This window comes from Trichosurus vulpecula, chromosome 4 (genome assembly GCF_011100635.1).
Source record: "Trichosurus vulpecula isolate mTriVul1 chromosome 4, mTriVul1.pri, whole genome shotgun sequence".
In the NCBI taxonomy this organism is placed as follows: domain Eukaryota; kingdom Metazoa; phylum Chordata; class Mammalia; order Diprotodontia; family Phalangeridae; genus Trichosurus; species Trichosurus vulpecula.
This window is the reverse complement of record NC_050576.1, coordinates 106,646,545-106,670,330: the sequence shown is the minus strand read 5'-3', so window position 1 is coordinate 106,670,330 and position 23,786 is coordinate 106,646,545. Positions and strand designations below refer to the sequence as shown.

The 23,786-nt window shown below is 41.9% G+C and overlaps 2 protein-coding genes across 2 annotated transcripts in view; one reads left to right on the top strand and one right to left on the bottom strand.

The window, feature by feature from the left end:
• The window catches only part of TMCC2 (transmembrane and coiled-coil domain family 2), a 61,658-nt gene extending 59,931 nt beyond the window's left edge, over positions 1-1,727 (bottom strand). The window contains exon 1 of the mRNA XM_036753347.1: positions 824-1,727. Coding sequence (XP_036609242.1) covers positions 824-1,024 — 201 coding nt within the window. The 5' untranslated portion in view covers positions 1,025-1,727. The remainder of the gene's footprint in view (positions 1-823) is intronic.
• A 109-nt stretch (positions 1,728-1,836) lies between these two features.
• The window catches only part of DSTYK (dual serine/threonine and tyrosine protein kinase), an 89,846-nt gene continuing 67,896 nt past the window's right edge, over positions 1,837-23,786 (top strand). The window contains exons 1-4 of the mRNA XM_036755529.1: positions 1,837-1,910; positions 2,040-2,160; positions 22,489-22,576; positions 22,668-23,105. Of these exons, the coding sequence (XP_036611424.1) occupies positions 1,837-1,910; positions 2,040-2,160; positions 22,489-22,576; positions 22,668-23,105 (721 nt within the window). The remainder of the gene's footprint in view (positions 1,911-2,039; positions 2,161-22,488; positions 22,577-22,667; positions 23,106-23,786) is intronic.

Below are 23,786 nucleotides of genomic sequence, written 5' to 3'. Positions count from 1 at the left end.
TATTAATGATTACTGCCCTTGCCCACACTATTATTAGTACTCAGTACTAGAGAAACAGTCTCAAGGACCTTGGGCCTGAAGCTAATGACTGCTAGTTGCATACACATCTTCCCTTTAGTTCCAGTCCTGGGCTCCTCAACTCAGCATGTGTGCAATTTGAACCGAGTCCCCAAAGCAGCCCAAGTACCACTTGCGCCACCTGTCTGCTACCCATTCCCATCCAGGGATCTCCAAGCACCAGCTTAGCCTCTGGCTCCACCTAATGGCAAAAAGTCCCCTTCTCCCATTTCACAGGTGGGCAAACTGAGGGATTATTTCCAAAGTCATTCGGGGGGATAAAAGGCTCAAAAATGGACTGCTGGTCTTTATTATTCCCAAATCATATTTCTTCTCCTCTCCCCTCTTCTCAGCCCCAAAAGAGATGACAATGTTAACACTTTTAATTTCTCCAGTGCATTTGCTGCTAAGGAGCTAAAAGTACTTCACACATGATGTCAGGGATCCTCCTCTCTGGTGAGTCACTAGAATGTCTGATGTATAGCCAGGGAAACAAAGCTGAGGCTTGATGCCTAAGCTGGATGGCAGGGCCCTTGGGCAAATCATTTTCCTTTTCTGGGCCTCAGTTTCCTCATCTATAAGATGAAGTCAGATCAGATCATTCCTAAAAGGCCCCTTCCAACTCTTAATATTTAATGGTCTATAATTCGAAACCAGTAGCTCAACCTCTCTGACCCCTGACCTCAACTTCTCTCTCCACATTCACCTCCTGTTTCTGGTCGACCCGAGGGCAAAAAGGAGGTGGAGGGGAAGAATCTAGGCTCACCTTTAAATCCGGAGGCTTGTTTCGAGGGCCAGGGTTGGGGGCCATGGTAGCCCCTACATCTGGAGTCGCTGGAGCCACAGCAGGATTTGCACTCATGACCTCTCCAGGTTTCAAGTCCGGGCCCGGCAGGTGGCAAGCAGCATCTTCCAGCCCGGCTCCGTCCTCCTCCCGCTGCAGTTCGTCAGACTTGCACCTCTTCATGGTGAATATGGGTCGGTTTGGGGATCGGTCCCTTCCAGCGCTGCCTTCTTAAGGGAGAACTGTTCTCCCTCCTTCCCACCCAGAAAAGGAGCAGTGAGTTTTAAAAAACAAAAAGGGGAGAAATTGAAATTTAAAGAAAAAAGAAGGGGATGTTGAACGAGTAGGGGAACCTTGGTTACTGCCTGGAGCAATTCATTCTGATCTGGGTACCTGATGCCAGATCACATTCAAGGCTGGGCAGCAGAAGTCCTTGGGCAAAGTCATTGGAGGGGAAGAAGGGTGGAAGACCCCGGTCCCCAAACTTTCTGCTTCAGAGCATGGGCTGCAAGAAGGAAAGCTGGACTGCAAACTGCAGTGGACGGCGGCGCATCCTTCCCCGCCCGCTGCCTCGCCTGGGCGAGGGAGGGCATGGCATGGGGCAGCCAGCCGGGCAGGTCCTCCTTGGCTGCCCTCGGCGCCGGCCGCAGCCCCCCCAGCCCTGGCCTGCCCGGCTGCGCCCCTCTCCGCATGGAGCGGCCAGCGCCTCGCCCGCAGAGTGCCCAGCTCCCGCTTCCTTTCCCTCTTCCCCCGCCCTCTCCCTCTCTACCCGCCCTGAGCCTGCTGCAAAGGCACAGCCAGCTACCAGAGCTGGAGAGCGGCGCGCACAACCTACCCCGCCCGTCTTCCTCAGCCCAGGAGGGGATGGCAAACTAGGACGTCGAGTGACATCGACGCCCGGCCAATAACCAGGCGGCAGGCCGAGGGGGCGTCGCCCAGGCACGTTGGAGGCTTGGTTGCACTGTGCATTTCCCCCCGGAGTGGGCTGGAGGGCGATGCTGCTGCGTTTTAGCAATGCAGAGAGGAGGCTTCGGGGAGCCGGGAAGGGAGGGTGGCGGGAAGCGGCTGGGTGCGCCCCTCAGCTGCTCAGGAGAGCGACCCTCCGCCCCCCACCCGCCAGCGAGGAAGTCACTTGGAACCTTCCGCATTCATACACTGGTCTGTGCCACACCTGTCTCCCTCTCCCCCCAATTTGCAGATTAGACCACTTAAGCCGCCGATACCAAGCTTCTCGTGGAGACCTGGAGAGGGTTGAAGGCCACGCACTGTCTCTGCATCCTTTGCCTCATGCTGGGCGGGGAGTCCTGGGAGGCATCCGGGCAACCTAACAGATCCGTTCAAACCCGAGTGAATTCTCTGCTTTGAAAACAACCAGTCACCTGTGGGTGAACCCTTAATTTGTCCCCAGAGATTTCAGTCATTTAAGTTTGAGACGACCTGGCAAATGGCCAATACCTATTTATTTGTAAAGACCCTTTGTAAGGTGTGAGAAGAAATCTCTGCCATTGGGTTATCCAAACTGGAGCCCTCAAAGGTCACACAGAGAATTGTTCTTCCACAGGTTTCTAGGTGGTGAGTATGGCCTCACCTTCTCAGAAGCTGAGAATAACAGGAGAGAGTACCCTGTGCAGCAGCATGTGGATTCAACTCAAGTCAACAAATATTTATTTAGCGTTCTGACTATTGTTCAGCGCCTGGCACTGTGACAAGTGCCAGAGATAAAAAAGGGAATGAAAGAAAATAAAAGAAGGGAGGGAGAGAGGGAGAGAGGGAGGGAGGGAGGGAGAGAGGGAGGAAATGAAAGAAAACTTCCTTGCCTTCAGAGAGTTTCCACTCTGCTTGGGGGAAACGATGTATCTATAGGACAGATAAGTAAATATAAAGAAAGAGTCAGCTACCACAAGAGCACGTGCCACATGGACTAGTAGCAAACTTGTATAACTGTCACAAAACCAGTGAGAGAAATTCCTATGTTGTCAGGTTGCTAGACAAGCCATTTGCAGAATTTCCTCTGGAAGAGTGCAAAAAATACAAATGTCGAAGCACTTAGATAAATACGAAGTTCCTGCAGAAATCACAATTGAGTGGACTGATTCTGAAACAACAATCACAAAAAAAGTTGTTTGCATCATTTTGAATCCATAGAAAGAAAAGCTCTCATTTTTAGTACTTTTCTGTATTGTACTCAAATTAACCTTAAACTTCATTTGAATCAACTTTCATACTCAGAGGAACAGCTAAATTTCCAATTTACTGTCCATCTTAGGGCTGACCCAAAATTCAGGTCAATTAAAAAACAGCAGCAGCTACAACAGCTGTAGGCTAATAGGGGTTGGTAATTCAAAGTAATGAATAATACTTAGCCTTATGGCATAAAGATTTGTCACCCAGTGTCAAATGGCCTGCACATTCCATTCCAGTGGTCAAATCCCCAGGAGTACAAATGCATCCCCACACATTTCTAAGTTCTGTTATCAAATTTCAGGGCAGACATCTATAGCCAGAGAAGTTGGGATAGAAAGTCTGTGTAAAGACATATGTGACCTATAGCCATCTGTTTGAAGCCGATGGCAAATTTTTATTATTCAGAGTTGATTCTTGAATATCCCTGGTAAATGGGACTGAGATTACTTCAGATAACTGAAAATTTGATATTGGTATTTTGTTCTAATTTTCTTTGGGGAAAAAGCAAATGCAGGCTGTGATTTGATATTTAAGATAAAATAGAATCAAAGTTATTCTCTTCCCCTGCCCCAACCTGTACCTTTCTCCTATTTCTGACAGTATTCCTTGTCTGAAACTTGGGCATTATATTTTCTTCTCCCCTCTCCCTAACCTCCAGTTGCCAAGTCCTATTGGTTCTGTCTCCCCAAAATCTCTTGTAGGTATCATCCCTCTCAATTCCTACTGCCACTGCCCTAAAACAGATTCTCGTTATCACCTAATAATCTCTGGATTATTTCAATACCTCCCTTCAAGCTGTTGTCAGACTAACGTGGTTCTTTTTTTGCACATATATGATCACATCATGTCAGTCTTTTCAAAACTTTTCAATGATTCCTTCTTGCCTACTGAAAAAAATTCAAGCTTTTACTGCATTATCATAATACACATCCTTCATATACTGCCAAAATTTGCAATACATCTCTTTCATATACTGCCAAACTAACCTTCCTTTTCCACACAGATCTGATCATGTCATGTCACCCTTCTGTTCAAAACCAAACCCTATTGCCGGCTGAGAAAAATTCAAACTCTTTAGCTTGGCATTTGGGGATCTCCATAAACTGGCAGGAACCTACATTTAGAGCTTTAGCTTATACTGCTTCACTCCACACAGTTTAGATTCCAGCCAAATTGGACTACTTGCTCTCCCATACACATGCCCCCATGGTATGCTCCCTTCCTCCATGATATTGCTTAACCCATTGTCTATAATCAGAAAGCCCCACTCCTACCTCATACCCCTTACTACTTGTCCATATTTTACCCATGGGGTACCTAAGTGGTACAGTGGACAGAGCACTGGCCCTAGAGTCAGAAGGACTTGAGTTCAAATCCATCCTCAGACATGTTACACTTACTATCTGTATGATCCTGGGAAAGTCACTTAACCCTGCTTGTCTTGCCAAAAAAATAAAAAGGAAAGAAACCCTATCCATCTTTTAATGCTACCTTTTCCATGAAGCTTTCCTTGATCCTCCAGTCAGTAATGAGTCCTTCCTCATGTGGCCCTCAAGTAGGACTTGGTTTTAATATTTATTTATTTTTCATATATCACTTTGCATTATATTTATTTGTATATGTGCCTATTCCCCTACTATACTGTAAATTCCACCAGCCCAATGATCACATCATATCTAATTTTTCTATCTTCCCAGGACCAATACAATGTTCTGTATATATTAGGAGCTTAACACATTTAAAATTCTTGTTGACATTGACAGAAATGTCCAGTCTTAAATGGATAGAAATATGACAGTAGGTCTACAAAACAACATTTTCCTTTCTCTTTTGCCATATCTATTTTTATCTTGGATAATTCTGGTGCATGGGTGAATGAAACTTGTATAATTAAGATACTCCAGTCCGGGCCTCCAGCAGAGAATCCGGAGCACCCTATTGGACACAAGAGACTGGCAGAATTATCCTGCTGGGATGAGTGGCTTTATCCTTTGTGGGGAGTTCCAGCACAAATTTAGTCTAATGCAAGAGGAACCTCCTGGGGTTTATCAAATTTGGCAAATGAGCAAGCTCTTAAATAAGTAAGATAAAGATCAGTTTTAAAATCCTATACTAGGAAAGCTACTAGTTCATTTACTTTGATAAATATCCAATTTTGATTATAGATGATTTTATGTTATAGTTTACAGGTAAATAAATACAGAGTAAACTGTTTTCCTAAAGGATCAGTCAAGTCTTAGGAATTAAAAAGTTCCCTTTCAACCTGAAAATGGACAAAGGGAGAGTCATGAGGGACTCGAAGATTATCTAAGTAGGATTCAGTTTTCTACTCTGGAATAATTGTTGTTCAGTTGTTTTTCAGTCATGTCTGACTCTTCATGACCCCATTTGGATTTTTCTTGGCAAAGAGACTGGAGTGGTTTGCCATTTTCTTCCCGAGCTCATTTTACAGATGAGGAAACTGAAGCAAACAGGGTGTAGTGACTTGCCCAGGGTCACACAGCTACTAAGTGTCTGAATACAGATTTGAACTCAGGAAAATGAGTTTTCCTGATTCCTGGCCTGGCACTCTATCCACTGCACCACCTAGCTGCCCCATATGCAATAATTACTCCTTAAAAAAGCATTTTTAAAGATCAAATGGCTAAGGAGTTATTACATGAGTTAGCATGCTAGAGTTCTTTGAAGGTAGGAAACACTATAAAAGACCTAGACACTATAACACTTTGACCACCATATCAATGAAAACAGTACCAGTACTAATGGTCTCCTGTTGGGTGATTTTCCTCCCTCCCCATTTTTTCATTGGGAGAATTCTGTTTCCACTCCCAACTCTCCTCTAGGTAACTGGGTTACATTTGAACTAGTAGGAGGGTCCTATGCAAATTACCTTCTGACAGATTGGCCGAATCCTTGCTGATATCATAATCCCACCACCTAATTACAGGCTTTTCATAGGCTACGATGAAAGAAGAGACAAGGTGGAGAAGGCAAGAGAGGGAGAAGAGCTCATAGAACTGTTTGCATCATTTTGATACTTCTGTTTCCCTCCTATTTCCCATAGAAGCTGTGAAGGATAACTGATGAGTTTGAATGGCATCATCCCCTTCCCCCCCACTCCAACCAACGTTCAACATATTGCCCACATTTTAAAAAATGTATTTCCTTTAAGTGTAACAATTTCTTCAGATGAACAGAAATGAATTATTTTATCAGGAAAGAGTGCAAGTGAAAAATGGAATGTATGTGAGTTTTCCAACATGAACTGTGATTTTTCATCATTTTCCTTTTCTGAGTGTGAAAGTAAGATATGGTCTCCTGACCCTGCTGTCCCCTCACATTTCTGTTCCATTTCTGCCTTTCTCTTCACTGCTAACCATCTAGAAAGAGTCACCTTTCCTCCCTACTGCTTCCATTTTCCTCCCTCTCCACTCAGCCTCTTGTAGTCTGGCTTTGAACTCCCTTACTCAGCTGAAATTATTGTCTCCAGGGTCACTGAGCAGCCCTGAACCTGGATAAGTCTTCTTTAAATGGGGATCTTTTCATTCATTCTTTGTTCTCTGTATCTTTACATCTAAATTCATCTATCAAAGATCCACTAAAGTCAATACACCGTGTTCTATTTAACAAGGATTTAGTTGGGTAAAGAAAGCCAGAATGACCATTTGTAGGCATGTCTCCACAGCATACGACCTATTATCACAGCCAGCCCAAATGATTCCGATGCCAGGTGCTTATTGATTGAACCTCAGCTTCTGGAATGAGCTACAAAAGATCAAATTAACAGGAATTTTCTGTTTTGCAGGTAGGTAGCCTGCATATATTCTTGGTGCTGGAAACTTTTTTCAGCTCCCAGTAATGGCAGCAAAGGCACGAAAACAAGCAAACTCATAGAACAGAAGGGTTCTGTGTAATATAAACTTAAACGCTGATTGTACTGTGATGCCTAGAAGCGCTCCCAGGCCTGGTAAAATGGCTACATTGTGTCTTATCTCATTGCTATAGGGAATCCATACAAACCTTTAAACAATCTAGTTGCTTAAAGATGAAAATACTACTTTTTTTTTAATTTTTAAAAAAGGATCATTCCTCTTTAGAGGGAGATATCACTTGTTTATCTTTGACATTTTATGTCTGACTAGCTGTTGCTGGTTCTACCAATTAGCTCACCCTGGCACTCTCAAATATATATATTGAAAGATTTCGATGAAAAAAAATGCACAAATAATTAGCCTGATGCTCAATAATATCTTCTGTTTAGATAGCATTTTGAGAAACAACAATCAGGGTGGTGGATAGTGGGTTGGCCTAGAAGTAAGGAAAACCTAGATTCATGTTCTGTCTCTGACACATACTAGTTGTGTGACCATGAGCAGGTCATTTAACATCTCAGTGTCTCTGGCAAATCTCTAAGATCATAAACTGCCTACCTGCATTGGTAGAACGAGTGTCTTCAAGTGGATGAACTGATAGATCTGAACTCGTATAACAAGGGCTAAAGTCATGCTTCCTTTATCTCTCCTACTCCAAATCTCAGAAATGTCTCCTTGTCTTAATTCATCCTTTTTTCCTTTAGTCTCAGAAGGTTTAATGGTCTGAATAAAAGCAATTCCCTGGAACTTTCTGCTTAGTCATAAATGAGTTGCAATCTTCTTTGGGTAGAGTCCCATATTGAGAATTCCCTTGAGAACAAAATCACAGATCCTTTCAATATCTTTATAAATAGTTGTATGAAATGATGGTACGTAGAAGAAGCAGTGGATTTGGCATCTGATGACCAGAATTTTAACCCCTCTCCGTTGCTTACTACACACTGGATGTTGGGCAAGTCATTAAATTTCTCTGGGCTACAATTTCCTCTTTTACAAAATAAGGAAGTAGGACTAGATTTCTAATGTCCTTTTTAGTTCTATCTAGCTCTATCTAAATCCTATGATTTTGTCTGAGAGATGCCACAAAACAGTACATGATGTTTCAAATGAATGATATATATGTATGTGTATGTGTGAGTGTATGGTTATCCCTTCTACATCATGACTTTCCCCATTGGGGGTTTTGATATATCATGGGTCAGAATAAGGAATTAAATGAGAATTAAATGAGAAATGAGTTTTACAGGAGTTGCAGATGACACAGAAAAAGATTAGAAACTTAGAAAGGCATAAAATATATGTATGGTATTGTATCATATCAAAATATTTTATCTTTTAATGCCATAATAATTTAAACTTCTTTTCTGGTACAAAGGGAGGGCCAAAAATTTTACGAGGATTTTCCAGATGGTAGAGGTGTAGTGCCCCTAACCCCCACAATGTGGAAGGGATAATTGTATATGTGTGTATATATATATATATACATACATACATATGTGTGTATATGCATGTGGGTATGTGTGTGCACCTGGATGAGTGCGCGCGCGCGCGTGTGTGTATGTGTGTATTTCTATCACTTCAGAGAAGGGAAAGACCCTAGTATGGGATGGAGTAGTCGTTATTAGACTGTGCAGTATAGTGGAAAGTGGACCCAGGAGCCCTGGTGGCAAAGCCTGCTTCCAAAGTGTATTATCTTGGTAAGTTAGTTAACTGATCTGCAAAATGGGATAAAAGCAGACTTATTTTACATTCCCAAAAGGGTTATAAGGAAAGAGCTTCATAAATCTGGAGACACTGTGGAAATGTGAGCTATTAGTTTTATTCATGTAAGAGGCATTTGCCTATATCCCAGATTCATAGATTCTCTAGAGTTGGGAAGGACTTCCAAGGCCACCTAGACAAACTCACATTTGAATAAGAATCTATTCTTTAGCATTCTCAACAAGAGGGTATGTTAAAGTGGTCATGAAGCCTTTGCTTGAAGATTGCTAATGGGGGGAAATTCACTACTTCCTGAGGCAGCCTCTTCCACTTTCAGATAATTCTAATGTTAATATTTCCCTACATCAAGCCAAATTTACTCCTGCAACTTCTGTGCATTGTTCCTACTTCTGCCTTCTGTGACCAAGCAAAATATATTTAGTATTTCTTCCCTGTGACAGCCTTTCAAATTTTGAAAGACAGTTGTTATGGTCCCCCATATTTTCTCTTCTCTGTCCCCAATTTCTTCAACTAATCCTTGTAGGTCATGATCTCTAGGTTCCTTTCACTATCTCAGTCACTCTCTTCTGGATACTCTCCACTGTATAAATGTTTTTTTTTTCAAAATATAGTGCCCCAAACTGAACACAGCTCTCCAGATGTGTGAAGAGGTCTGGATGGCACACTAGGAAAGATTCTGGAGTTTAAGGCAAAATAATTTTACCATGTTGTGATGATTTATGTTTTATTTGTAATGAAGAACATTTTTTCTTGAATTTCCTAAAAATCTGCACTGTTTATCTACTAAGCCATATCAGAAGCATGTCTACAATAGCAGAAAGATGAACATCTGAATCCTTAAGCTAAAATTTCTCCTTCTACCTTCTTCGATTTCACCAGCACCTCTCTTCAGACCATTACTGGGTCAGTCTTCTAGTATGACTTTTCTGTCCATTCACCCCATCTTCCTATCAGCTAATGGGCCATTACAATGATAAAAACAGTTTCTAGCTCTGCTGGTTATAGCTTCCATTCTTTGATGAAATATATCCTGCTATGTATACGATTTACTTGGGAATGGAAAACTGGAGCCTAAATTTCATTTGTTAGCCAACATAGAATTTCCATGGCTCTCCCTATGTTCTCTCAGCCTGGCTATTTCCCAATCTTCTTCCCAGGAAGAGAATGGAAAACTACTTTATAAACCAGAAAAAAAAAGACGTCAACAGCCAGAAGGAAAAAAAAAAAAACACTGCTGATCTTGTGACTTAAAAGGGAGAGGAAAGACAATAATATCAAACAGCCTCTCCTGGGAAGACAGAATCATACTATCACATGTGAGATGTCATTCTAGAGTATGAATGCTTCTATCAGAAATCATTTTCAGGGATTATCACATAGCCAAAGGGCATGAGGGAATCCTACCCAGAGTGATATGGGGACAAGGGGCTGTTTTCATTAAAAAAATATCTATCCACACTTGCCTTAAACAGTACCTCCAACATGCTGCAGCAAATTTCTATCTTCCTTACTTACATACATATTATTTATTATTATATTATTACATATTATTTGATCTTCATAACAACTCTGTGAGACAGATTCTACAAGAATTATTATTCCCATTTTATAGAAGTGGAAATTGAGGCTTACAGAGTTAAAGCTACTTTTCCTTAGCTAGTAAGTAATAAAGGTGGAACTCAAATCAGGTCTTCTGATTCCAAATCCACTGTCCTTCCCCCCACCCCCCCCATATCACATTGTACTCTAAGATACTGGTCTTTCAAGATGCAGTTCTATAGTATCAACAATTATATTAAAGACTGTTTCAAACTACTAGTAATATAAAACAAATGCAACTAAAACAACTCAGGTTTTGCCTCACATCCATCAGATGAGCAAAGATGACAACAGATGAAAATGGTTAAGTGTTAGAGGGCTCCAGGAAAGCATATTAATGTACTGATATTAGAGCTGTGAATTGGTTGTAGAAAACAATTTGGAACTATACCAGAAGTCACCGCACTTTGTCGAACAATTTTGGCCCAGCAACATTATTAAAAAAAAATCTACCCCAAGAAGGGAAAGGACACATACTTATAATAGTACTTTTGTTTGTTTTTTATAAAGGTACGTTTACTTCAAAAATATAACAAGAACAAACTTAAAAACGTTTTCCCTCAACACTTCAGGAGTCTATTCCCCCTCAGGGCAGCTAGGTGGCACAGTGAATAGAGCACCAGCCCTGGAGTCAGAAGCATCTGAGTTCAAATGTGATTTCATATACTTTAGCCGTGTGACTCTGGGCAAGTCACTTAAACCCAATTGCCTTAAAAAAAAAAAAAAAGAGTATATACTCCCTTACATCATTGCAGTCTCTAGGGAAGGGACAGGAATAAGACATACAGTTTACTTATAGTAAAGTTAAACTTTACAATTTAACTCAATTTCTACAGAGCATTATTCCCACTAAGTTCAAGTCCAAAGCTCACACCTGGACCCATACTCCTCAGGGCTGCCAGCCTGGCTGAAGCATCCAGGCTAAGTTCCCGTACAACTAGATACCCGTAGAATAATAGTTTTTGTGATGATAAAAAATCTGGAAACACAGTGAGTATCCATCAACTGGGGAGTATGAACATAATGGAATGTTATTGTGGTATAAGAAATAATGAATAAGAAAAAGTCAGAGAAACTTGGGAAGATTTGACTTGTTTGAATGGATGTAGCTCAAAGTAAGCAGAATTAGCAGAATACTTGACACAGAGACCTTAGCGTAAAGAAAAAATTACACAGAAAGAACTTCAGAACCTTCAAAGTCTTTTAGAACTCTGATCAGTCCTGTAACCAATTACAGCTTCAGAGGACAGATCTTTAACAGACCTCCCTCCTTTCTATACTTTGGATTGGTGGTGGATTATCGTTGAGAAATGAGGAACACGCTGCCAGATGTGGCCAATGTATTTGTTTTGCTCAACTGTTATGGGGAAGGGGACTATTGTTGGTGGCAATGGGGTGTCATTGGTAAATAACGGTGTAAAAGAAAAAAAACATCAATAAAGCACTTATTTATTGATTTTTTTTAAATACGCAGACGTATCAAACTGGATGTTTTGTAGACATCTTAAACTCAGTATATTCAAAATTGAACTCATTATCTTTCTGTGAGAACTCTACCCACTTCTGCACTTCCCTGATACTTTTGAGCACATTACTGTCCTCCAGGTCACCCAGGCTCACAAACCTAGGTGTCACCCTTGATTCCTCTCTCTCACCTCCAATATCAAATCTCTTGCCAAATCTTGTTGATTTCACCTTCGTATTATGCCCTTCCTCCTTCTTTGCTCTGACACTGCCACCACCCTGATACAGACTTCCCACATAGACCACTGTCATAGTCTGCTGGTTGGTCTCCCTGCCTCAAGTCTCTCCCCACTCCAGTCCATTTTCTACTCAGCTATCAAACTGACCTTTCTAAAGTACAGGTTTGATCATGTATTCTGCTCCTCTCCCTATCCCAGTCCCCTATTCAATAAACTTTGATGGCTTCCTATCACCTCTAGAATATCTTGCCTGGCCTGTGAAGCCTCTTTTTTTTTTAATTTATTTATTTAACATATTTAGTTTTCAGCATTCGTTTTCACAAGAGTTTGAATTACAAATTTTCTCCCCATTTCTACCCTCCCCCCCCAAGATGGCGTATATTCTGGTTGCCCTGTTCCCCAGTCAGCCCTCCCTTCTGTCACCACACTCCCCTCCCATCCCCTTTTCCCTTCCCCTCTTGTAGGGCAAGCTAAATTTCTACTCCCCGTTGCCTGTGTATCTTATTTTCTAGTTGCATGCAAAAACTTTTTTTTAAAAACTTTGAGTTCCAAATTTTCCCCCCTCCTCCCTTCCCACCCACCCTCCCTAAGAAGTCAAGCAATTCAACATAGGCCACATGTGTATCATTATGTATAACCATTCCACAATACTCATGTTGTGAAAGACTAACTATATTTTGCTTCTTCCCAACCCATCCCCCTTTATTGAATTTTCTCCCTTGACCCTGTCCCCTTTTGAAAGTGTTTGTTTTTGACTACCTCCACCCCCATCTGCCCTCCCCTCCATCATCCCCCCCTTATTTTATCTTCTTCCCTCTTCTTTCCTGGGGGGTAAGATACCCAATTGGGTATGTATGGTATTCTCTCCTCAGGCCCAATCTGATGAGAGCAAGATTCACTCATTCCCCCCTCACCTGCCCTCTCCCCTCCTCCCACAGAACTGCTTCCTCTTGCCACCTTTACGCGAGATAATCCACCCCATTCTGTCTCTCCCTATCTCCTTCTCTCAATATGTTCCTCTCTCATCCCTTAATTTGATTTTATTTCTTTTAGATATCTTCCCTTCATCTTCAACTCACCCTGTGTCCGCTCTCTCTCTCTCTCTCTCTCTCTCTCTCCCCCCCCCCTCTCTCTCTCTCTCTCTATATATATATATATATACACATAGATATATACATACATACACATTCACTTATATATATATATACATAAACATATATACATATATGCATATTCCCTTCAGCTACCCTAATACTGAGGTCTCATGAATCATACACATCATCTTTCCATGTAGGAATGTAAACAAAACAGTTCAACTTTAGTAAGTCCCTTGCAATTTCTTTTTCTTGTTCTTTTTCTTGATTACCTTTTCATGCTTCTCTTGATTCTTGTGTTTGAAAGTCAAATTTTCTATTCAGCTCTGGTCTTTTCACTAAGAAAGCTTGAAAGTCCTCTATTTTACTAAAAGTCCATATTTTGCCTTGGAGCATGATACTCAGTTTTTCTGGTTTTAATCCTAGCTCCATTGACCTCTGGAATATCGTATTCCAAGCCCTTTGGTCTCTTAATGTAGAAGCTGCTAGATCTTGGGTTATTCTGATTGGGTTTCCACAATACTCAAATTGTTTCTTTCTGGCTGCTTACAGTATTTTCTCCTTGATCTGGGAGCTCTGGAATTTGGCGACAATATTCCTAGGAGATTTCTTTTTGGGATCTATTTGAGGAGGCGATTGATGGATTCTTTCAATTTCTATTTTGCCCTGTGGCTCTAGAACATCAGGGCAGTTCTCCTTGATAATTTCTTGAAAGATGATATCTAGGCTCTTTTTTTGATCATGGCTTTCAGGTAGTCCAATAATTTTTAAATTATCTCTCCTGGATCTATTTTCCAGGTCAGTGGTTTTTCCAATGAGATATTTCACATTGTCTTCCATTTTTTCATTCCTTTGGTTCTGTTTTATAATATCTTGATTTCTCATAAAGTCACTAGCTTCCACTTGCTCCAATCTAATTTTTAAGGTAGTATTTTCTTCAGTGGTCTTTTGGACCTCCTTTTCCATTTGGCTAATTCTGCCTTTCAAGGCATTCTTCTTCTCATTGGCTTTTTGGAGCTCTTTTGCCATTTGAGTTAGTCTATTTTTAAGGTGCTTTTTTCTTCACTGTATTTTTCAGTATTTTTTTGGGTCTCCTTTAGCAAGTCATTGACTTGTTTTTCATGGTTTTCTCGCATCATTCTCATTTCTCTTCCCAGTTTTTCCTCTACTTCTCTAACTTGCTTTTCCAAATCCTTTTTGAGCTCTTCCATTGGCCTGGGACCAGTTCATGTTTTTCTTGGAGGCTTTTGGTGCAGGCTCTTGCACTCTGTTGACTTCTTTAGGCTGTATGTTTTGGTCTTCTTTGTCACCAAAGAAAGAATCCAAAGTCTGAGACTGAATCTGGGTGTGTTTTCGCTGCCTGGCCATATTCCCAACCAACTAACTTGACCCTTGAGTTTTTCAGTGGAGTATGACTGCTTGTAGACTAAAGAGTTCTATGTTCCTCATTTGGGGGGGATGCGCCAGCTCTGCCACACCAGCACTACTCCTTCCCCAAGAACCCCCAACCCGGACTGGGCTTAGATCTTCAGCAGGCTGTGCACTCCTGCTCTGATCAGCCACTTAATTCCTCCCACCAGGTGGGCCTGGGGCCAGAAGCAGCAGCAGCTGTAGCTGCCCCACCTCCACTGCCCCCGGGGCTGGAAGCTGAACCTCGAACTCCTTCCACTCCCGCAGCTTTTCCCACCAACCTTCTCCACTGTCTTTGGTGTTTGTGGGTTGAGAAGTCTGGTAACTGCCGCAGCTCACTGATTCAGGGCGCTAGGGCACTTTCTGCCCAGCTTCTGGTCTGGTTGGTCCGCGCAGCTCACGCTGGGCTCGGGTGGGCTCGGCTCCCCACGGCTCCCCTCTGCTCCCAGCTCTGTGTGGAATAGACCTCACCCAGAGACCATCAAGGCTGTCCTGGGCTGGAACCCTGCTTCACTCTGCTGTTTTGTGGGTTCTGCCGTTCTAGAATTGGTTCAGAGCCATTTTTTATAGGTTTTTGGAGGGACTTGGCAGGGAGGTCATGCTAGTCCCTGCTTTCCAGCTGCCATCTTGGCTCCGCCCCTCTGTGAAGCCTTTCTAATCTGGCCCCCTCCTACTTTTCCAGTCTTCTTATACTTTGGCCCTCTCCCTCCCATCCTCTATTGTTCAGTGACACTGGCCTCCTTGCTATTCCTTGAACAAGGCATTCCATCTCTCAGTTTAGCTCTGGTCATTTTCACTGGCTGTCCCCTGTGCCTGGAATTCTCTCGCTCTTCATCTCTGTCTACTGACTTTCCTTACTTCCCTCAAGTCCCACCTAAAAGTTCACCTTCTACAAGAAGCATTACCCAATCCCACTTAACGCAAATATCTTATGCCCGATGATTAGCTTTAAGTTGTTTCCCCCATTAGACCATAACTCCTTGAAAGCAGGCACTGTCTTTTGCCTTTCTTTGTATCACTTTATCAATGGTAGTATAGTGCTAAGCACATAGCGGGAACTTAATAAATGCCTGTTGACAATTGTTGACTGACAGAATGGTTAGACCTATTAATGGCTCTGCCAAAAATGCATTAGTGTGGCTATGTCTCCACATCTCCTTCATCATTGCCACAATGTCCAGACCTAGAGATTCCACTTTTAGGCATAAACCCTCAAAAGGACATTTCCAAAAGAAAGGGTCCATATATACAAAAACATTTTTAGTGGCACTTTTTATTGTAGCAAAGAAATTAGAAACAATATAGATGTCTGTTGATTGATGAATGAATAAACAAATCGTGGTACGGGAATGTAATGAAATACTGCGGTGCTGCAAGAAGCAATGAGCTTAAGGGATACAGAGAAGCAGAGATTTACATGAACTGATACATGCTGAAGTAAGCAGAGCTAGGAAAACTTTATATACATTGACTACAACAATGTAAATGAAAAGTACAACCACCATAAAATAATCAAAACAACTTTGCGAAATTATAAAAACTAAGATTGACTCCAAAGAGTTATGAGATATGAGAAGACAATCCTCCCAATTTCTGATAGAAGTTCAATTACAGATGTGGGATATTGTGTTTAATGTGACTTAAAAGGGTGAGGAAAGACAATAATATCAAACAGCCTCTCCTGGGAAGACAGAATCATACTATCACATGTGAGATGTCATTCTAGAGTATGAATGCTTCTATCAGAAATCATGATGTGTTAATTTCTTTTGTCTTTTTTCTTTCTTTTTAAAAAAATTCTTTCTCATAAGGGATGTTTCTCTGGGAGAGGTAAGAAAAAGGATATGAGAGACATCTAAGTGATATTAAAACCAAAGATATCAATAAAATGATTTGTTGAAAAGATGTTGCTATATAGTTCCTATTCATGACACTTATCTGAATGAGTGGCCTATGAATAGCCTTGGAGTTTATCGTATCACCAAACTCTAGCTCTGGAAGTTTGTTTCTCACAAAGTGAGATGTATTTTCTCAAGTGTTTTCTGATGAAATAAAGGTTGATTTCATTATTGTTTTCTTTCCCTGTAAAAATAGTCTCATATTCAGCTATATATTTTTCCCTGGGAAAAAGTCTCATATGCAGTTCCTGGCTGTGATCTAGGAACACAAGCCCTGAGCAATATAAGCTTGCTTTCATTCTAGTGACTCAGCTCATTTTAAGTGATTCCAAGTGATACCAAGCACTGTTAGATAGAAGGGCAAAACAAAGGGCTATAAAGCCAGCATACCCTCTGACTCAGCAATATCACTACTACAGTAGGTCTGTATTCCAAAAAGATTAAAAAAAAAAGAAAAGGACATATATGTACAGAAATATTTATAGCAGCTCTTTTTGGGGTGGCAAGGAATTGAAATTGAGGGGATGCCATTAATTGGGGAATGGCTGTATAAGTTGTGGTACATGATTGTGATGGAATACTACAAGAAATGACGAGCAGGATGCTTTCAGAAAAACCTGGATTTACCTGAACTGATGCAAAGCAAAATGAGCAGGACCAAGAGAACATTGTACTTAGCAACAGCAATATTATATAATTATCAACTGTGAGTGACTCAGTCATTCTCACTGATGCAATGAACCAAGGCAATTCTGGAGGACTTATAAAAGATGCTATCCACCTCTAGAGAAAGAACTGATGAAGCATGAATGCAGATCGAAGCCTATTGTTTTTTACTTTATTTTTCTTGGTTTTTTTTTTAAATCTATGTTTTCTTCTAGAATATGACTAATATGAAAATATGTTTTGCATGGGTAAACATGTATAACCTACATGAAACTGTTTACCTTCTAAATGAAGGTACAGGGAGGGAGAGAATTTGAAACTCCAAATTTTAAAAAATGAATGTTATAAATTGTTTTTACATGTAATTGGGGGAAAATATTAAATATATAAAAAAGAAGAGTATAAGTTAAAAAGGTGATAGGCCAGCCAGGATGGCTGTTCCATAATTTGTAGAGGGAAAAAATTTTAATTTCTAAGAAAAATAGACCTCATCAACTTTCTCATCTTCAGTTTCGAGATACCTCACTAGACTATTCCTGCCCAGCACCCAAAACTTTACTATTAGGGGTATGAAATGACAGAACTCTTTGGGCTTAAGACACACATACTAAAGAATTCAGTAGTCAAAGTAGAGAATTAAACAAAACAAAACTGGGTATTTATTTAGATATCATAGTGCTGCTCAACTGCAGACAAGGCTAAAAAGACATTCCTGCTTTAGAAACAGATGTACGTGACCTCTGCAATAGGAATTGAATTGGTGCCATCTTATGCATCTGACATTTTTCATGGATCCTTTGGGATAGGTTTCTCTCAAAATGTCCTGGAAATACTTTTGCTCTTCTCTTGAGCCTGACCAGGCATTTTCCGAGGACAGGATTTTATAAATTCCCTTTAATTGATTGTCCTTTCTTTCACTGCTCTGAATCTTGACAGCCAAGAATGCCACTGATGAAATATTCATCAGCAGTAGTGCAATGATTTTTGATGCATAATTAAGTAGAGTACATTTAAAAGCTGAGTTTTATGAATAAATACCCTCCAACTTAATAAACCTGGGTATGTAAATGATCATAAATGTAAAAACAAATGAAACAGGAATATAATCTTTTTGTTTGTAATTTGAAAAAAATCAAAATTCTAAATATCATTCATTAATGCAGCTGGGCGGAATAGGAGGGCAAGTGTAAGAGAGGGTGCTTGTCTTATTTTTGGATACCAGAACTGATGAGAACATTGCCAGTTTTTTTCCTCTAAACTATCCCATACTGAAGAGAACATAAGAACAAAGATTTAGATCTAGAAAACTTAGAAGCCATTTAGTGATAGAATAATAGGAATATAAATCTAGAAGTGGAAGGAACTTCAAAGGCCGTCTTGCCTGGGAGTTCTTCACCTTTTTTCTGTCATGAATTCCTTTGGCAGTCTGATGAAGACCACGGACTCCTTCTCAGGATAATGTTTTATGTGCACAAAATTAAATACAAAGGATTATAAAGGAACTCAATTATATTGAAATACAATTATAAAAATATTTTTCTTATTCATGTTCATGGGAAATGAACTCTGAAATCTACCAATAGACAGTCTGTGGATCTCAGGTTAAGAACCCTTGAACCCTTTCATTTTACAAATAAGGAAACTAGGGGCAGCTAGGTGGTGCAGTAGATAGGGTGCTGGCCCTGAAGTCAGGAGAACCCCAAGTTCAAATTCGGCCTTAGACACTGTCTGTGTGACTCTGGGCAAGTCATTTAACCCTCATTGCCTCCAAAAACCAAAATCAAAAACAAGAAGGAAACTGAGATCTATAAAAATGAAATGACTTGACCAAGGTAACGCAGGTAGTTAAGTAGCAGAGACAGGGTTTAAATCCAGCTCATCAGATGCCATATCCAGCATATTTTCTATTGTCACTCCTGTGATTAAAACTCTTCAGAAAATAGTTCATAGACTCTCTTTCTCTAATTCCCTTCAGAGTTTAACAATCCATACCATCAGAAAATCCTTCCTTGTATCTAGCATAAATCTGCTCTGTTGCTGCGTAAGCCCATTTTCTTTCATTTTGCAGTTAGTGTTAGATACTTGAATAAAAGGTTTATTTTACCGGTTGGGAATTCAGCTTATTTTTAGGCAGGAGAGGATTTCACTATTCCCTCTCATCCTTTGAGCTTCTCTTCAGTAGGAAACAAGTGATGCTTTTCCTTAGTGGATGAAAAAAAATGCATATTTCATGACCACATAGTTTTTGTTTTTAAGCCTTTTACTAACCTACCTGGAATGTTTCTCTCTCCTCTATACCTAGTTAGAAGAAATGGAAGAAGCAGTGTGGGGAGTAACAGGTAAGAGTTGGATAGGAATTTAGGAAGAGCTGGGTTCAAATCCTACCTGTGATTTTTTAGAAACTGCGTGACTATGGACAAGACACTTGACTTTTCTGAGCCTCAGTTTCCCTATCTCTAAAATAGTGAAAATAATCTGTACAGAACCTACTTGTCAGTGTTGTCAAGAAGGTTAAATGAGATAATGCATATAAAGTTGGGCACGAAATTAAAGGTGCTATGCAAATATCAGTTATTCTTCCAGCCTCACCCATTCTTCAAGATCTGACTCAGATTCTATCTCCTCACTTAAAACTTTTCTTGTTCAAGTCAGCCCAAAATTCTTGTCACCTTCTGTACTCCATTTTCTGTCATTTCTTTGGGGTAGGAAACTTTAAAAACTCCTTCTATTCATTCACATGAACAACTGTTCTGCGACTTATCGTCCTAGAGAGATGTCTGTAGGGGCACCAAGAGGTTAAATGGTTTAGACTGAGTGACACAGCCTAAGTCAGAGGTGGAACTTGAACCTAGGTCTTCAAGACTTTGAAGATAACTCTCTAGGGGGATTGGAGATCTGTGCCCAAATCCCATCTCTGTCATTTTCTAGCTGTGTGACATCAGGTAAATAATTCAATTTCTTTTGGCCTTATTTTCTTTATCTCTGAAATGAGGGAGTTTGATGAGATAATCTTTGAGGTTCCTTCTACTCCAAACATCCTGCAAACCTGTGAATCATTAATTAATAATAACAATAATACTCAAATGGATCTGTTATCTTATCAACTCAGATAGGTCTATCCATTCGGAGATTCTTGTTTCAATTCACCATGGGGCACTTGTCTTGCTTTCTCCTAGCCTTTTGAGGGTACCAGAGAAATGAGGTGACTTGCTCATAGTCACACAGCTACAAAATGTTCGAGTGAGATTCAAAGCCAGGTTTCCCTAACTCCGAGTCCAGAGGGCTTTCCACCATCCTCGGATGCATCTATTGACATCCTGTCTTGCTATTTAAGTTTTCATTCATTTATGAACATTCCTCAGAGGGCATTATCTTTTATACACTATAGCTACATGCAGTGATGTTTATTTGGTTTTGTTTGTCCTAGGACTTGTAAATTCATATTCTGTTTTAAACATACACACACAAACAAATACATTTGACCTTCTAAATAGGAAAACATCATGGCTGGATAGCTTTCTCTCTTTTTCTCTGTCTCTCTCTCTCTCTCTCTATCACCTAGAGAACTTGCCCTCCACTGACACAGACTTGAGAAATCAGGGTCTATGCTATGGTGAGGAATCAGAAGATGACTTTAGAGGAGTCTGCATTGAAAATAGGAAGAGCTTAACAAATGTTTTTTTGAGTAAATGAATGATTAAAAGCCTACTTTTGGGATCATCACAAGAAGAAAGGAAGAAAGTACATACTATGTGCCAGGAGCTGTGCTAGGTGCTTTACAAATACAGGGTGTTCCTAAAGTCTGGACACATAGGAAAAAATGCATCAAGAAATGAAATGATTGAAATTTTCAACAACATTTATTTAATTGGAATATTAACAAATAACATCTTCAATATGATTTCCATCATTTGTGATGCACAGGTTGATGTGCTTTGCAAGATTCACGTGAACTTGATGCAATAACTCCACATTGCCGTCAATTTTAGCACATTCACTCTTGGAACATTGATATGAAATCGTATGATATTATTTGAAGTTGAAGATGTTATTTGTTAATAGTCCAATTAAATAAAATGTTGTTGAAAATTTCAATCATTTCATTTCTTGAAAATATATGCATTTTTGCCTATGTGTCCAGATTCTAGGAACACCCTGTATTATCTCATTTGATCCTTCCGACAACCCTTTTATTATTCCAACAACTTTTATTATTCCCATTTTTCAGTTAAGGAAACTGAGGCAAGCAGTAAGTTAAGTGGCTTGGCTAGGATCAGGTAAAATTTGAATTCAGGTTTTCTAGACTCCAGACCACTGCATCACCTAGCTCCCGTCACTGGGACACATATCCTTAATTACAAAGTTTTCTCTGTTTTAATTATCTTTAGATATGATTTCAGTGAGTGCATTCCATTTTTTTTTTGCCTTGGGTCAGATTTTGAAGTTCTCTCTCCTCCTAAAAGCAAAAAAGGGGGGAGAGTTTAATTGGATCAAAATAAAAACTAACATTTATAGATTGTTTTAAGGTTTGCAAATCAGCTCACATATTTAGGCCTCATAAAAATCCTGTGGGGAAACTGAGGCTGACAAAGATTGAGTGATTTGCTCAGAATCATACAGCTACTAAGCATAAGAGGGAGGATTTGAAATGAGGTCTTTTGACTCAGGACATAAGTCATTGCATCCCTAGTATCTAGGAAAGTGACTTGCACAGAGTATTGCTTAATAAATGTTTGTTGAGTTGAATTGAGGCAGTGAAACTTTTGGATTAGAAAGAAAGAATAATGCATTTATAAGCTGGATTCTGTGTGCTGGTAAATGTTTAGCAACTGGTTCTCTGGGGGGAAAATGTATGCAGGATACACTTTAAAGTTTAATTTCCACTATTAACATTTTCTCCCTCACTTTCTTTTTCTTTTTCATTCTTTTTTTTTTTAAACTGCATGAAGTATGGTTTATTGCAGGCAGAACTAGGTATCAACCAGCAGTTTCATCAACAGCAAATGCAGCTTTCTGCAGGTGCTGGAGCATCAGCCGAGGCATAGCCCCTCTGACAATGCCAAGCAGAAATGTGGTCCAGCAGCCTACTCAATCTCCAAGCATGCAGAAGGACTCAAGACCACTCTGCTTCCACACCCACTAATGAGATGGGATGGCTAGACAATATTGACAAAGGTGGGTTTGTTTGTTCTAAATCATTTTTTTCGCTGAAGCTCGTTTCCACAGGGTCACAATACAGGGAACCTGGATTCTGAGCTCTGTGGCTCGCCTTGCACTGGACGGCTGCAGAAAGACACACGTCAAGGCCAAGTGGCTCATGATTCTCCCTCGCTTTCTTAAGTCTAGACAATCAACAGAACAATAAACCAAGTTGATTTCCTAGACTTAAATGCTCACAGTGAAAATTTAGCAGTGGGCTCGAGTTGGCTCCAGCCCATCTCCCCAGATTCCCTCTGCAGCCTCTTGGAGATCCCCGCTTTTCCACCTCTCGGCTTCCAGGACCGCAGCCTGACCTCGGCCTACAAGTCCCAGGCTGCTTCGCGGGGCGGCGTCCCTCCCCTCGCGTCCCCCCTCTCCCCTGGGCAGGGTGAATAAAGGTTCCGTTGTGGGCGCACTGCGGGTTGGTTTGTTATCGTCTGCGGGTGACGGAAGCCCGGGGGTGGGTGGGCGGCGTGCAGTCGGTGGGCGGGCGGGCTGGGGCGTAGCGAGGCTGGGGCTCCCCCTTCTCTACACATTGGGGGGCGGGCAGAAGGGAGGCGGGAGGCCGGGCGGGCCGGCGGCCTGGGGCCGAGCCGCGAAGACGGAGCGGTCGGAGGAGATGGAGGGCGGCGGCGGGGGTGGGACGGACCCGCGCGGGAGCGGCCCGGCCTCGGGCCCCGGCCCCGGCGGCGGTGGTGGCGGTGGCAGCGGGGTCGGGCTGGCTCGGGAGCTGGGCCGGGCCTTCGCCCACCACCGTCTGTACCTGAAGCGGCTACAGCAGAACCTGAGCGAGACCCAGAAGTTCTTTCGCGACATCCAGTGCTCCTACGACTGCAGCTTCCCCCAAGGCGGCGGCGGCGGCCCCGAGCAGGGCCCGGTGGCCCACGGCGATGTCTCCGAGGCCGTCCTGCACGCGGGTAAGGAGGGACGCGCCTCCGGGCCCCAGGGACCGGCCGCGGGGGGCGCCTCGAGGACCTGGGATGTGGAGGGAGAGGAGGGGAGCGCCGCGAGATGCCCGAGGGGCGGGGCCCTGCGGGGTGCCAGGGTCAAGGGCGAGGGGTGGGGCCCTGCGGGGTGTCCGGGGCGAGGGGGGCCCTGCGGGGTGCTAGGGTCAGGGGCGATGGAGGGAATTCCTGGGGGTGGACCTGCGGTGTCTGGGCCAGTCGGATGCCCACAGGCTTCGGGGTTGCCAAAGGATGGTTTCCTGAGAGGAAGAAGTGTGGGGAGAGGAATGGTTGAGTTTGGAAAGAGAAGGGCTGGGGGTGTTAATCCAGCTGTGAGTTGGGGGTAGACTGGGGGAGGGGGGACTTGTGAAGGACAGGAAGGAGGTGGCAAGGTGTGTAGGATGCTCCAAAGTGAAAAGATGATTCCGTGGAGAAGTCAGTCAAATAGCATTTATTGAGAGCCCACTATGTGCCAGACACTGTGCTGGAGACAACAAAAGACCGCCCCTGTTCTCAGGCAGCTCCCACTTTAATGGGAAAGACAGCGTGCTGACAACTCTGTACAAACAAGGATAACTTGGAAAAAATTAACTCCCTGGGGTTAAGGGGGCGCTCTGGAAAGACTTCTTGGCGAAAGTGGGACTTTGGGACTTA